General features: G+C 43.0%; 1 protein-coding gene across 1 annotated transcript in view; it reads left to right on the plus strand.

The window, feature by feature from the left end:
- The first annotated feature begins 2,708 nt into the window (after window positions 1–2,708).
- LOC146780114 (uncharacterized) overlaps window positions 2,709–14,129 on the plus strand; it is a 478,834-nt gene continuing 467,413 nt past the window's right edge. Inside the window, exon 1 of the mRNA XM_085638050.1 lies at window positions 2,709–3,151. Within this exon, the coding sequence (XP_085494176.1) occupies window positions 3,091–3,151 (61 nt within the window). The 5' untranslated portion in view covers window positions 2,709–3,090. The remainder of the gene's footprint in view (window positions 3,152–14,129) is intronic.

The raw sequence follows: 14,129 nt of genomic DNA on the forward strand, positions 1-14,129 counted from the left end.
TCGTTTTATTAATTGTTTTCGTAACTTACCTGAAATCGGACGTATGCCGCATTTTGCAACCCCCCACCCTGCCCCTCCTCTGCGCCACATCACCGCCCCGGTAAAACGCCCTACACGGGCCATCGCTGTCTTTCACTCTCCCTCACCCTCTCCCTCTTTCCCTCACGCTCTTTCCCTCACGCTCTTTCCCTCACTCTTTCCTTCTCTCTTTCCCTCACTCTCTTTCCCTCTCTCTTCTTCTCTCTCTTCGCTCTCCTATCTCTCCTCTCTCTCTCCTCTCTCTCTCCCCTCTCTCCCCTCTCTCCTCTATCCTTTCTCCTCTCTCTCCTCTCTCTCCTCTCTCTCTCCTCTCTCTCCTCTCTCTATTCTCCTCTCTCTCCACTCTCTCCTCTCTCCTCTCTCCTCTCTCTCTCTGCATCTCATCCCACATCATTTCTCTTACATTTACTTCACCTCTCTCTTAATTTCATCTCTCTTTCTATTACACTTTCTACCATTTATTACAAACATTTTTAACATCTGTACATTACCTTTAACTACCTCTTGCATGCCTCTTTCTAAATCAACATTCTCTTTCAATTCTCTCTCTGCCTCTCAACTCACTGCCTCATCTCTATCTTCCCCACCTCACAGACACTATCTAGCCTCTCAATTTACCACACCAATTGGCCTACCAGGTCTTGCTTATTATTAATGTCACCTTTCTCATTATTTTATTAGTTTATCTCTACAATACTCTCTCTACCTCTTACACTCCATCTATCACGACCATTGCTTTCATCTCTCTTTCTATCTCATTCACTATTACCATTCAATCTCTGCTTACGTCTCACTCGTTTAATACATTGGTCTTACTTCTATCTCTCTCTACCAAGTTCTACATTCTATACTTCTCCCTCGTCCATCCTCTGTATTACACTCATCTCTCTACGTCATCTTCACCTCTTTTCTCTCTACTTCTCATAACTTTCGAATTTTAATCCCACTGGCTCTACCTGCCTCTCTGCCTCGCTACTTTGGTTAAAAACACCTGTCATTCTGTGCTTCACCTTTCTATTTGTGCTATCTCATTATAACTCACCTCTCTTACTAACTTATTTCTATATAGTCCTTGCCCCTTGGCTTGGCACCTTTCTTACTAGCCTACATTTAAAAATGCATGCCAGCCCTCTAAAAAAAGAATTGGCTTATACGCTTTTAGCCATGCAACAGTAACGTTATTGCACCAAGGATATTCTGATGCATAACTAAATACTTATAAGGTCCCAAAAGCGAGACCTATTGGCTATGCCAATGCTTGTTTTATGTCTGTGACTGACTTAGTCTTGTACTAATTGTACTTGTCATTGTAAAACGCTCTAAAGCACTCTAGCACACAGGCCTTAATAGGACTTTATAAAACGTCAAAACAAAAAATAAATATGCTTGAGGTGTTTCGAATGTACCTCAAGTTCATTATGCTACAGATTAGGGGAAGAGAAATGGTAATGCAGAACGAAATACACATTTAATTTGATCTGGACATGAAATGTTGAAAGTGAACGTCTTCTTTTACATTCAGTGTGATATGGTCCTAAACATATATAGGCCCTGATTCCAAGTTTGCTGGAATCCAGGTGCTTCATATGACACCAGATAAGTAAGAATATACTGGGGTACGCTATAGGTACAATAAATGCTACCTATTTTGAGTTTCTTGGGGCCGATTCACAGAATTAATCTGAGATAATCTCCTAAATGTACTACTTTTGGTATTCACAGAATGCATTTAGTAGTAGTAAAGTTAGTATTCCTAACTTTACTACTAAACTGAGACAAAATCCTAACTTTACGACTTTCGGTATTCACAAAAGGCATTTAGAAGTAGTAAAGTTAGTATTCCTAACTTTACTACTACTAAACTGAGACAAAATCCTAACTTTACGACTTTCGGTATTCACAAAAGGCATTTAGAAGTAGTAAAGTTAGGATTCCTAACTTTAATGCTACTAAATGCCTTCTGTGAATACCAAAAGTAGTAAATTTCGGATTTTATCTCAGATTAGTTCTGTGAATCGGTTCATAGTGAATAACATGCATATTTTAGTGCGTACTGAACCAAAATCCACATAGTACAGTAAATACGACACACTTTTACCTCTGGTAAATTCCAACAGATTTGACCTGCCTGAAATTTAGCAAAGAGAGAGATATTTAGAGCACGGGGTAATTACTGGACACCCTAAATATGACCCAGCTGGAATTCTAAATGCATTTCAAAAAGGGGTTTTACGCAGGAATTGGAAAACCCTGACCTCCTGGTAATCTGGGCATTAGAGTGAATGTTCTTTGTCAGTCCAGGTGGAAGTGAGTTAATCCACTTCCGCCAACCGAGTCAATGGTGAATGGCAAAATTCCCTGATACACTGATTGATGCCAATTTATGTTGGTAATAAAAGTTATATCTCACGCTGCAAAGTTCCTGATTCCTGGTTTCTGTACTTTCTTTTTATTGATAGTATATTGAAACTGTTTTTGTTTTCAATTCCTGGCTGTTAACACTTTTCCAGAATTAATAATTAAGCGTGTTCTATTATCAGACTTCTTCCGTGGAAATGTCAAGGAGTCCCTTCAGAAAGTGATAATGTGGGCGTATCTGGGTACTCAAGGTCTCGCAGTGCTATCATTAACACACGTAATCACATTACATGGTATAGTATGAAAAAAGCAAGCGCCTGCTCATCAGATAGTGTTGGTGATGAGTGGGCAGGCCCAGGCGAGATTACGAATCCTTAGACGGCATCCCTATGCATTCTATAACACCGTCTTTTTGAGGCTACCGAGGTGTGCCCGCTGGGTTTCCATCATTCTTTTATGGACTCCTATCAAAAACAATCAGTGAACTTTGCAGCCTGGTTATCAGAGGAACAAGTAATTACTTAAATGCGTACAATGACATTCTAATGTTTCATTTCCTACATCGAGAACAGAAACGAGGCTGCAACGGTCAAAAATCACCCCACCGCCTGCCAAGCCCTCACTTCTCACGAGGCGGCGAGCCTTCTGCAGCTGATGGCACAGGGACTGAAGGCAAAGACCCAAAAAGATTAAATGAGGGCGCCCGCATGCTTGGTCCTACTTTGCATATGTTCATACTCCGCTTCTACAACTGGTAAGTACCAAAGAGTAACCGTTAGAACAATGTATGCCGGGACTTCCGGTTAGCGACCTCCCAGCGCGCCTGGGATTGTGGCACGAGCCAGGAAGAATTACCCAGGCGTAACTCGGACTTCTGTCTGCAAAAGAGTGGGACTGACACGAGTGTATAGATTTACAAAGGCGTTATTACAGGCGTATATCTCTTGAATACGGGGGTGTAAACTGTTCGTGTGTGCAACACTTGACACATAGTTTACTCAAGTTTACACAAGAATGTATTTCAAGGTAAGTGTGAAATGTGTTGTCGGAGAAAACGGAGGCAGATATGATAACATATGTTTAAACTATTTGTAAAGGCATTTGCCACATTTTTCGGCGCTATTTACTAGTGAAAGATGCAGGTATAAAGCCCTAATTTGAATAGGCATTTTTTGGCTTACATCTTACTTATGCACAAAAATAGGATCTCCTTAAAACTAATTTGCGACCAATAATTCATATAATTTATTTTCTCCTTGCATGAACGAAAAGTTATTGTATTGCGCACATTTTTCCTTGTCGCATGCGAATGATGTGGCCAGCCACCCTGAAAGCTAACACTTCATCTTCCACTTCGATGGCACATTCATGCGGGAAAGGATGTGGCCTAACGGCTAGAGCGGCGGGCCTTGATGCTGGGGAAGCGGGTTCGAGTCTCGGCAGGGTGCGCGCACCATCCTGTGATTCTGGGCACTTAATGTCTCCGGCCTAACGATGAACGTGTGCGTGACCGAACCGGTGCCCATGTATAGCGCTCTGATAAATTCAGTTAGAGTTCGCGCTATATAAAACTCCAAAATTGAAAAAATGTGTGTGAAGGAGAGGTGTCTACCCGATGAACCATTTGAATATGGTTGAAATATGACATTTTAAACTTATTTAAGCGTTATTTGCATATTCTTTGTAAACATTGATCAACGAGAACTCATGAAAACTTGTAATTTTTGTAGTTCTGCCACACGTGCGGCAATGTTAAACCACTACTACAACTGAAAATATACTTTGTGCAACTATCAAAAGAATAATATTAGAGTATTGACTTGTTTTGGAGAATAGTATGTGCTGCCCCACTATGTTTAATAGTGTAAAATTGCAAAGCTTGACATAATGATTTCTTTAGTGTGTGTAGCAGCCGACATTTACCACTTCTTTGAAATAGTATACATTAATTGTAAACATCAACCTCATTTAATTCAGAAATTCTGAAATAAAAAAATAAATAAAAAAAAGTCCCCACTTGGACCAGTGCACCTGTTTTTCTGTAAAATCTGTGAGGTTCTAAAAGCACATATAGGAATGTCAATCCAGGGCGTGCATTGGTTACCTGCGACTCTCCGACGCTGAGAGGCTTTTGGTCAAAGTAAAACTAACGGAAAGCTAGCTGTGCTCAGCCGGACACGTCTATCCCCATCCCTGCGGCTCCGTCTGAGGTGCTGCAGTGCACTATCCTGGCCGAAGAGCTTCCTTCCCCAGGGTCATGAGAGGAGCACGACTGGATAAATAGAAAATAAAGAAGAAAAAACTCTTGGTGAACAACTTTAGGTAGTATTTATATAGACTCACATTGCCCCCTAAAATGTCCATTTTCAGTTTGCCATGCATCAACCCTTGAGTTGTCCCGTCTCCTTACTCACCCTTGTAAAAATGATCACCCAGAAATTGTCAACAGTTTACAACAAGCGAGGAGCATGTGTGTGTAGGGGGCAGGGGTCAACCCAAATAACATAACATTATTAGTAAAGGCATGGGTACTGAAGGCAGTGTGGCGATGGTATGGCTTTCGGCGACATGGCACGCTGTCAGCGTTCCTCTCTTATGCCATACCTTTATCTAGTGCTCCTTTTTCAAACACAAGATTGCATCTCAGCATTTAACAAGTACCACAGGTCATACTTGGAGGAGGAACTTCGCTCAGCAGCAGACAAAGTCAGCCCTTGATGGGGAACATCCGGAACAACGAGGCCGGAGCCAGGTGTTCCGGAAGCCCGCAAGCCAAACGACTTTGCCTTAACCACACATGTGCGTGGTTAAGGCAAAGTCTGTCTAATGTTCAGATGGGCAGGGAGAGAGGAGTGTCGGAAAGAGAGTGGGACAGGAAAGAGGCGTTTGCGGTAGTTTTAAGGGGGTGGGGGGTGTTCGAGGTAGTTTTTAGGGGTAAGGGTGATCGGGCTAGTTTTTAGGGGGTGGAGTGTTCGGGGTAGTTTTCATGGGGTGGGGTAGGTTTTAGGGGATGGGAGGTTGGGGTCATTTTTTGGCGGTGGGGGGTTCGGGTAGTTTTTAGGAGGTAGGCAGGGATTGGGGTAGTTTTTAGGGGGTGGGGGTTTGGGGTATTTTTGGGGGGTGGGGGCGTTCAGGGTAGTTTTTAGGGGGGATTAGGAGTAATTTTTAGAGGGTGTGGGGGGTTCGGGGTAATTTTTCGGAGCATGTGGGGTGTATTTAGGGCTCAAGGGAAGAGGAAAGGGGTGGTAAGCTTAGCCACGAATAGCTGTTTACCATGCATGACTTTACCAGAAAAAATTGTGGTAAAGGAATGAGTGGTTAAGCAATTCGTGGTTAAGGTGCGGTCATTGTCAAGACTGCTTTGTAAAGGTAGGCGTTGTAGAGGAACTCATTGTTCCGACATACAACCCACGTGACCAATTTTGCTGGTAATCAGAGATTTGCGTAATAGTTTGTGTTTGCGAGGAACACAGATGAGAAATCGTGTCAGAACTCTAGTGTTGCAATATGAGACCACTATCTCAACGTTCCCTCTTTTTCTTAAAATTGTGTGTTGAATCAGGCGTTAGCACAGAAACAGGCTAATTCGTTCCTGGTGAAGGGAGTCAACTTCGCCAGCTTTCTGTGGCTTCCATTTGGGAGGCACAGTGCTTCTGTCTTCGTTCAGTTAACTTCAATGTTTTTAATGGGCTAACTCGCCAATGTTTCAAGGCACTGCTTCGTTTCATGCCAACCTATGCATAAATGGTAAAATGCTGTGACAGTGACACTGTAACACACCAAACTGGTTTCTATAAGACATGGTGAAATTGGCATGGAGAGCACGGGACTCACGTCTGAGCATACCCATCCAACTCGGGGTGACAAATGCAAAAAGAACTATTGATGGACAGAATGCAGAACAATGTCATACATTCACCCCAGTACAGAGATCTGGGCCTACATCCATCGTTTTTTTGCTCACCATGCCATTTCAGTTTGGACCCAGCCATATGCAAATCAGTCTTGACCCTGTGCCCAATGGGAACAGTCCAGCCCGAACTGCCAGGCCAGGTCCTCCCTGGACTGGAAACAAGCATCCTAGGACCGGTTTCGGGGTTTCACCCCTCTTCAGCCAGGATAGCTTGATTCCAGTGGTATCGAGAGCACGGGATTCACGTCTGAGCATTCCCGTCCCACTCAGGGTGACAAATGCAAAAAGAACTATTGATGGACAGAATGCAGAACAATGTCATACATTCACCCCAGTACAGAGATCTGGGCCTAAATCCATCATTTTTTTGCTCACCGTGCCATTCCAGTTTGGACCCAGCCATATGCAAATCAGTCTTGACCCTGTGCCCAATGGGAACAGTCCAGCCCGAACTGCCAGGCCAGGTCCTCCCTGGACTGGAAACAAGCATCCTAGGACCGGTTTCGGGGTTTCACCCCTCTTTAGCCAGGAGAGCTTGATTCCAGTGGCATGGAGAGCACGGGACTCACGTCTGAGCATACCCGTCCCACTCGGGGTGACAAATGCAAAAAGAACTATTGATGGACAGAATGCAGAACAATGTCATACATTCACCCCAGTACAGAGATCTGGGCCTAAATCCATAGTTTTTTGCTCACCATGCCATTCCAGTTTGGACCCAGCCATATGCAAATCAGTCTTGACCCTGTGCCCAATGGGAACAGTCCAGCCCGAACTGCCATGCCAGGTCCTCCCCGGAATGGAAACAAGCATCCTCGGACCGGTTTCCGGGTTTCACCCCTCTTTCTATATAACTTGTAGAATTGGACGTGGATGCTGTTCACTGCTACATTCACATGGGCTTTGAATGAGATTTTAGGTATTAATACTAATCCTAAATTCTTCAGATTTATACTGTGTATTGGTGCTAGTTGTATTATTTTTTGCTAGGTGAAAAATGTACTATTTTTAGATATGCTGGCCGTCATAAGCACCCCTCCTTTCATTCAGACAAAGCAATGTTCCCTGAGCCTATGCAAGATGGGATTCATGTGTCTTGAAATAGTGGTATAGTTTACACATGCTTTCAGGTGAATACACGTTTGGGTATAATCTGCACAGGCACGAAAATAAGGTTATTTATTCAATTACTTGTTTTAAGGGGAAAACCTATATTTCGAAATCAACATGGAGTCATCCTATTTTGTTGGTTGTGGTCTTGGAGGAACAAACTAATGATCATTTGTGAAACCTCAAGACTTATTTTCTCAAAGTTGTTCTAAAAGCCTGTGTGGTGGTCAACAGTGTCATATGCCACAGAGAAATTGGGCATTATCAGAGTTGTGCCAGTCGAAGGAATCATTTGTTAGGATTGTTTTTGCTTTCTTTGGGTGGCCTGGACCCTTCTTAACAGTTTGGAAGTGTTATAACATGATCCTGTAACAGTTTGGTTGCTTCTTTTACTACCATGTTGATAATGCACATAATGTCTGCTATATGTTGATTGCTGGGTTTCTGAAGTTTGCTCTGGATGTTAGGAGGAAGTATGTTATAGGTACCTGTGTCATTAGGGTGGCGGTTGATTTCAGTTGCAGGGATTCATTCAATGCTTCTTCCATGTGTGGTACTAGTGTTTGCATAAATGTTTGATGATTTCATGTTTCATTTTGATGATTCATGTTTTTCACTGTCTTGTTGAGTTTTTCTTTGGTAAAAATGTGAAAGCTATTATGGGAGGCAAGGATTCAATATTTATGTATTGTACGAAGTGTTGTATGAAGACACCGGTTTCGTTTTAGGACTGGAAGAAAGTCATCTGTGTGTTGTGGTGTATCTGGTCCCTATTTTGTCTCTTTCACTTTGATTTGAATGTTTGCCTTTTGGATATGTATGACATTCCATTGTTTATAATCTTCTCATCAGGATATTGCTCATAATACATTAGTTTCACCTGTAGGCTAATTTTATGCCATTCATGTCCATATCTCTCTTTTCTGTGTTGTTAGGTGAATATTGAACAATTTGTACTCTATGGTTTTGTTCTTCTTCTATTATGTTGTGGAAATGTTTTAGTACTATAGTAAGGACTATAGTAATCAGTATCTTGTTTGAGTTCCAGCAGTTTTTGGAGTCTCTTACATTTTGGATTATTGATGCTCTGGTTGATTATTTTTTGCTTTTGTGTTCAGTGGATATTTTACAGAATTCATTAAGATGAGCAAACAACCTTACCTCCTCTATTTCTATGTGTTCACTCACAGAATAATTATTATCATTGCAATAATAACTTATGCAGTGGGGAATCTACTTTGTGATCAACTCGATTAATGTGAGACCTGAAGTATGATCGTTTCATTCGAGGATGGAGTTATATTTAGCCAGTGGCAGTGTTTGGCAGCACATTGTAGATTGGTAGGCACAGATGTAATCTTGAGTATACTTTATTGGATCTTATGTCAAATGCGTCATTCTGCTGGGTACTTGATTTTTTATTGTTCAGTCGCTGTACACCTTTAAGTCACCGGTGTTGTGAGCTTTGGTAAATTATAACATTAATTAAATATTTGTGCCTGTGACTATGGCAACCAGATAGCAGGTGAGACTGCTGGCATACACAAGCATTGAAAATTGTTTTGGCACTGTGGCAAGGACAGGTATTAATTAACCATTTATGTCTAAGTAAGTCAAGTATCGTCATTAAATCATATAACTGTTATAAAGGAAGGGATATGAAATGCATTGTTCAGGGAAATTAACATGACTCCCAGCACATTGTGTGAGATAAAACCACACTGCACAGTTAAAGATAGGCACCAGGCTGGAAATTTAAAAGCCAAGGGCAGAAGACAGAATAGTGAATTTACATTTGACACCAAGGAAAAGGTAGGAAGACTGAATTAGAGGTTGTGAAAGAACTCATTTCTAGTCTTATCTCTCATCGCCTTCCTCTGGTAGGAAGCCTGGTCACTCTTTTGGAAGTCCCTCCCAGATATCTGCTTGTGTACCTAGCAAGCTGCTACCTGGGGTCTACAAGGTGTTGGCACAGCTCTGTAAAACAAAGACTAAATATGTGCTCTCTAGCAATCAGATTGTGCAGCCCCTTCTAATCTTTCACTTCACTGCCGTTCACCCAACAATACAGTGTCTTGGAAAATGATCCACACAATCCATCTATGTCTGCTCGGCCAGCTTCTGGTTGTCCCTTAACTTCTCTCTAGGGTGAACCCATATTTCCTAGTCAGGGCCTCCTTCATGAGGGGGTACTTCAGCCTGAACCCTTCCCCTAGGGCTAACCGGGGCACCCCCCATCATTGGAAATCTGTCTACAGATGGTGACCCCCCAGGTTTACTCAGGGATCCTGTGCATCTCTAAGGAAACCTCTAGGCCACAAACCAGTTGTCTAAAGGTAAACAACGTTTACTAAGAAACTTTTTGCCCGCAGGGAATCACAACGCGGTCGTTACAACGACCGCGTTGGATTCTGCATACCATTACTCCGCAAGTCGAAACAACGACTTGCGGAGGGGGGGGGGGAGGTGTTGGATTCAAAATCCAACACCTTCCCTTGTGTCCGCACAGACTGGAGTTGGAATAGTAAATTATACTATTCCAACATCCAGCGCCCCCCTCCGCAAGTCGTTGTTACGACTTGCGGAGTAATGGTGTGCGGAATCAAAATGCGGTCGTTATAACGACCGTGTTGTGATTCCCTGCAGACAAAAAGACTGCGGGATTTTGAGACATATTCTCCCACAACAAAGTTAGGCACCAGATCATTTTAGATGTGGACTCTTCTCTCTCCAATGGACACTTGGTTTTGCTGCCACCATTGCTGCTGGATTCTGAAGTTTTCCTGGCTTTATCTCCACCTTCTTCAGGCCCATCTCGTGCCAACAGAAGATTCATTTCAGCCATGTCCCTTTCTGCCTCAACTTTATCCATTCCTAACTCTCTCTCTGCCTCAGCTTTTTCCGTGGCCAATGCGCTCTCTGCCTTAGCCTACCTCTCCTATCCTCTCCTCTCCTTGCAACTTCATGTTTGCCAGCTGGTGTTTGAGCTCCCTCTCTGCCTTTCTGTCCTTCAGCTTCTCTGGGAACAGACCTAGGCAGAAACAGTGATTGCTGCCCCATCCTGGCCATCCTCAGTGGAGGGTGGGGCGAATTATGCTCCTCCTGCCGCTCCAGACTCCCGTTTGGGTCTTCCTCCTTATCATCATCCAAGTGTACACCCTCCTCTTCATCAGCCTCCGCTGGGGTGGACTGCCACCTCCGGACTTCCTCATAGGCTCTGAGGGCTATTTGGCAGCCCAACTTGTTGGGTTCTTGCTTGGATTCAGCCCCCTTTACTTGCATAGGCTCGGCGGCTCTGCCGTGGTGAGGCTGTTGATGTTGAGCAGCTCCATCTCCATTGTACAAAAAAGGATGGTAGGGTACTTACATTATGAAAAATGGAAAACTAAGAAGAATTCAAAGAGAGGTTAACTCTGGTGTAAAATTATTTATATGGAAGTTTTGTGTTACAAAAATCTCTGTGTGGTACTGCACAAACACAAGTACAGGATCCCACCACTGAACACCAATGACAGAAGTTGGGTTATAGGTTGAATGGGGTGTTCAAGCTCCATGCTCTGTCTGTTCGGGGCAATGTAATGCCTTAAGAAAGGAAAACTGATTTTAGGTAAGTAAGCGAAATACCAAAGTTAAACTGTTCTCAGCAAAGTGCGGACAATTGTTCTGAGTTCAACAAAGGATAACAGATGGTTCCAATATTTTAAATTTTAATTAAGAGTTCGATTTACTAGTTATGTGAACCTGGACCTCTTTACAGAGTAATACTTCAAAGTACAAATGTCTAATTGTCATATTTCAATAGAAGTGCATTGTGTTGAGTTCTTTGCATCATCCTCTTTTCCCTATTGCATTCTTTTATGGTCCCTATAGCAGGAAATCTTTATCTGAAAAATTCGGTTTGATGCCAACCACAGATCAAGGTCAATATAAGTCTCTGCTCTTCACTAACAGACGCGTTGTAATTGCAAGAGGTAAATTTGTTTCTTGAAAGGTAATAATTTTAGGGAACAATGTCAGACATTTAAGTGAATACAAATATCTTCTTTAACTAAGCATGTTTGTGGAAATACGTATTGACCAATAATTGTATAACACTGTAGGTACTTCATAAGGTTAACAACCACAATAGGTAGCAGCTTCTTTCTCCACCCACTACACTACCTCCACCCGCTTCACTACCTCCACCTGCTCCACTACCTCCACCCGCTTCACTACCTCAACCTGCTCCACTACCTCCACCCACTCAACAATCTCTACCCGCTCCACTACCTCGACCCACTCCACTACCTCTAGAGCTCCACTACCTCCATCCGCTCTACTACCTCCACCCCCTCCACCCGCCCCACTACCTCTACCCACTCCAATACCTCTCCACTCTTTCGACAATGGTCCACTGTTAGTGGAGGCGATAGTATGGCTTCCCTGTGGTAGTAAATCTTGGAGAAGCGAGGGTGTGGCCAGCAGTGTAAGTGGGACACTTCTTTCGATCCTGGACTTTTGAGTGATACACTAATGCATGATGGGTGTTGTAGTCTGGTTTTGCTTCCCATTGGCCTAGTTAGACTAACACATCTGAAATCAATGATTTGCAAGTAAAAACTTCAGGGCAGTGTTTGTAATAACCTGGAGTCAAACAGTCACCCTATTGGTGGTGGCCAAAGATTCTCACATCTGTCCAGCCGGGGCTCTGTAATACTGCATCCAATGAGCTGCACAGAGGTGTAGCTTGGTCAGTAAGATTGGCGGGTGTGAGCTTCATGTTTGCTAGCAATCACCCTGGTTAAAATACATTATAGTAAAATCAGGACGTGGTTGGGAGGGGGGATAAAGAAGCAGTAGGAAGGAAGAGTGCGGATTGAGAGAGGTACTTAAAACTCAACATTTTGTAAAATAACCATTTTTAAGACCTTTTTTAACAGGGACTAGTGTGTATGTGTGTGTGTATGTTTTTGTCTGCATGTGTCTATAAAAATCCCAAGTGAAATCTGACAAGCACTTCACCATACCCACTTTGGAGCACTTGTACCCAACTATTTACTACAGAATACATTTATTAGGGGGTTGTAATACCCCAACCACTCTCCCCCCAAAAGTACGCCTTGCCCTTACACAGGGGGATGAAAGTTGCAAGGTATAGAGAGAATGGAGAGGGTACCTGACTGTGGGCAGAGATGAGAACAAAATAATCTATCCAGGTCTAATTCTTTTACAGACTGTGGGCAGGGGAGAAGACTTACTGCACAGGTACAGCAATGGAACTTAAGTAATTAATCTTTTCATGCTGGTAAGCAAAGTGTATAATGGTAAAACATGGAACTTTATATGCCAGTCACAGTGTGGATTACATCCATGACCGTGGCGCCTTTATCAGGCTACAGTTTTTGGTAACTGTGGCACTACAGGCAGGGAAAAACCAGATACAACTGAGCTTTGTTATGAATAAACCTGAATTGGTAGGTCATGTGTGTCTCTCAGTAACCCTAAGTTGGACGGTATGCCAAGACAAATGTGCCAGAGCTCCGTAGCCGGGTGTGCCATAAGAGTCAAGCTGCCCCTCAGGGAAGGATGAATAAAACTATATCATGCATGGAGTTACTTGTGTTCACAATCAGAGTACATGTGACCTAGCAGTTTGGGCAGGACTCAGAGCCTTGAGACCCTCAATGGTGAGTAGCCGTGCATTACAAACCCTTGATTGATTGATTGACTCTACCTCATGAGGCGTGGCCAAGACTGGTTTGCCATTGGTGGATCCCGGTCAGTGATGGTTCAGTGACTAAAAGAACAATGGACTGGAATGCTGCTTGGAGCCATCACTAGTTGCTGGCTTGTAAGTAATTCAATAATTTGACCTATTGCCTTTTATTCTTCCAAGGAGGTGCTTTGTCAAGGCACAGGATTTACTACATGTGGCTGCCTTGTGGCATGAGGTTTTGGATGAATTTACACTTACAATCCGTTAAGGAGTGCTTTATCAGAGAAGCAGTGCTCTCTCCTGTGCCAGTGCCACCGATATTTGCCTCGTGTGCCTTTGGTATTTTGTGTCAGACACACAACTTTCCTTTAGGAGCAATCATCATTGCTACTATGGTAAAATGTTGCTCTGAGGCAGACTGAGGTAATGGAATAATATATCAACTTTCCTTCAGAAATTCCTGTTAATTCAGTTTAGAAAAAGTGAGAATAGCATTCCCAGTTTAGCCTTTGGTCCTCATAACGTACTGTGGATGAGAAAGTGGGGATAGCATCACCACAAACTACTCCAGATGAAGTGGTCTTATTTTCAGCACTGATTCTGGTTGCACTTCCCACCATTGATGCCTTTTTCTTCCTGTAAGAAATTGGTTTACTGGTTGAGGGTGTTGTACCCCTACTCAAGCAGCAACCACAATTCGTTTTTGTTTGCTTTAGGACAATATGCACTTTATCATTGCTAACCAGTGCTAAAGTGCTTGTGCTTCCTCCTTTAAACATGGTAAAATGTGCGTACACTTAAGTGCCACAGTTAATTTACTTGTAAGTTGTTCGCAAAGTGGTACTACATGTACCCAGGGCCTGTAAACTAAAAACTACTGTTTAACATGCAGCACTTATTGTGACACCAATCAAAGAAGCCCTTTTAAACATGTCTCAGGCCTAGCATTGCAGCCTGTGTGCAGTTTTAAACTGCTAATTTGGCCTGGCAAAATACAACTTTTGCCAGGTCTGA

Source organism: Triturus cristatus, chromosome 12 (genome assembly GCF_964204655.1).
Source record: "Triturus cristatus chromosome 12, aTriCri1.1, whole genome shotgun sequence".
Taxonomy (NCBI): domain Eukaryota; kingdom Metazoa; phylum Chordata; class Amphibia; order Caudata; family Salamandridae; genus Triturus; species Triturus cristatus.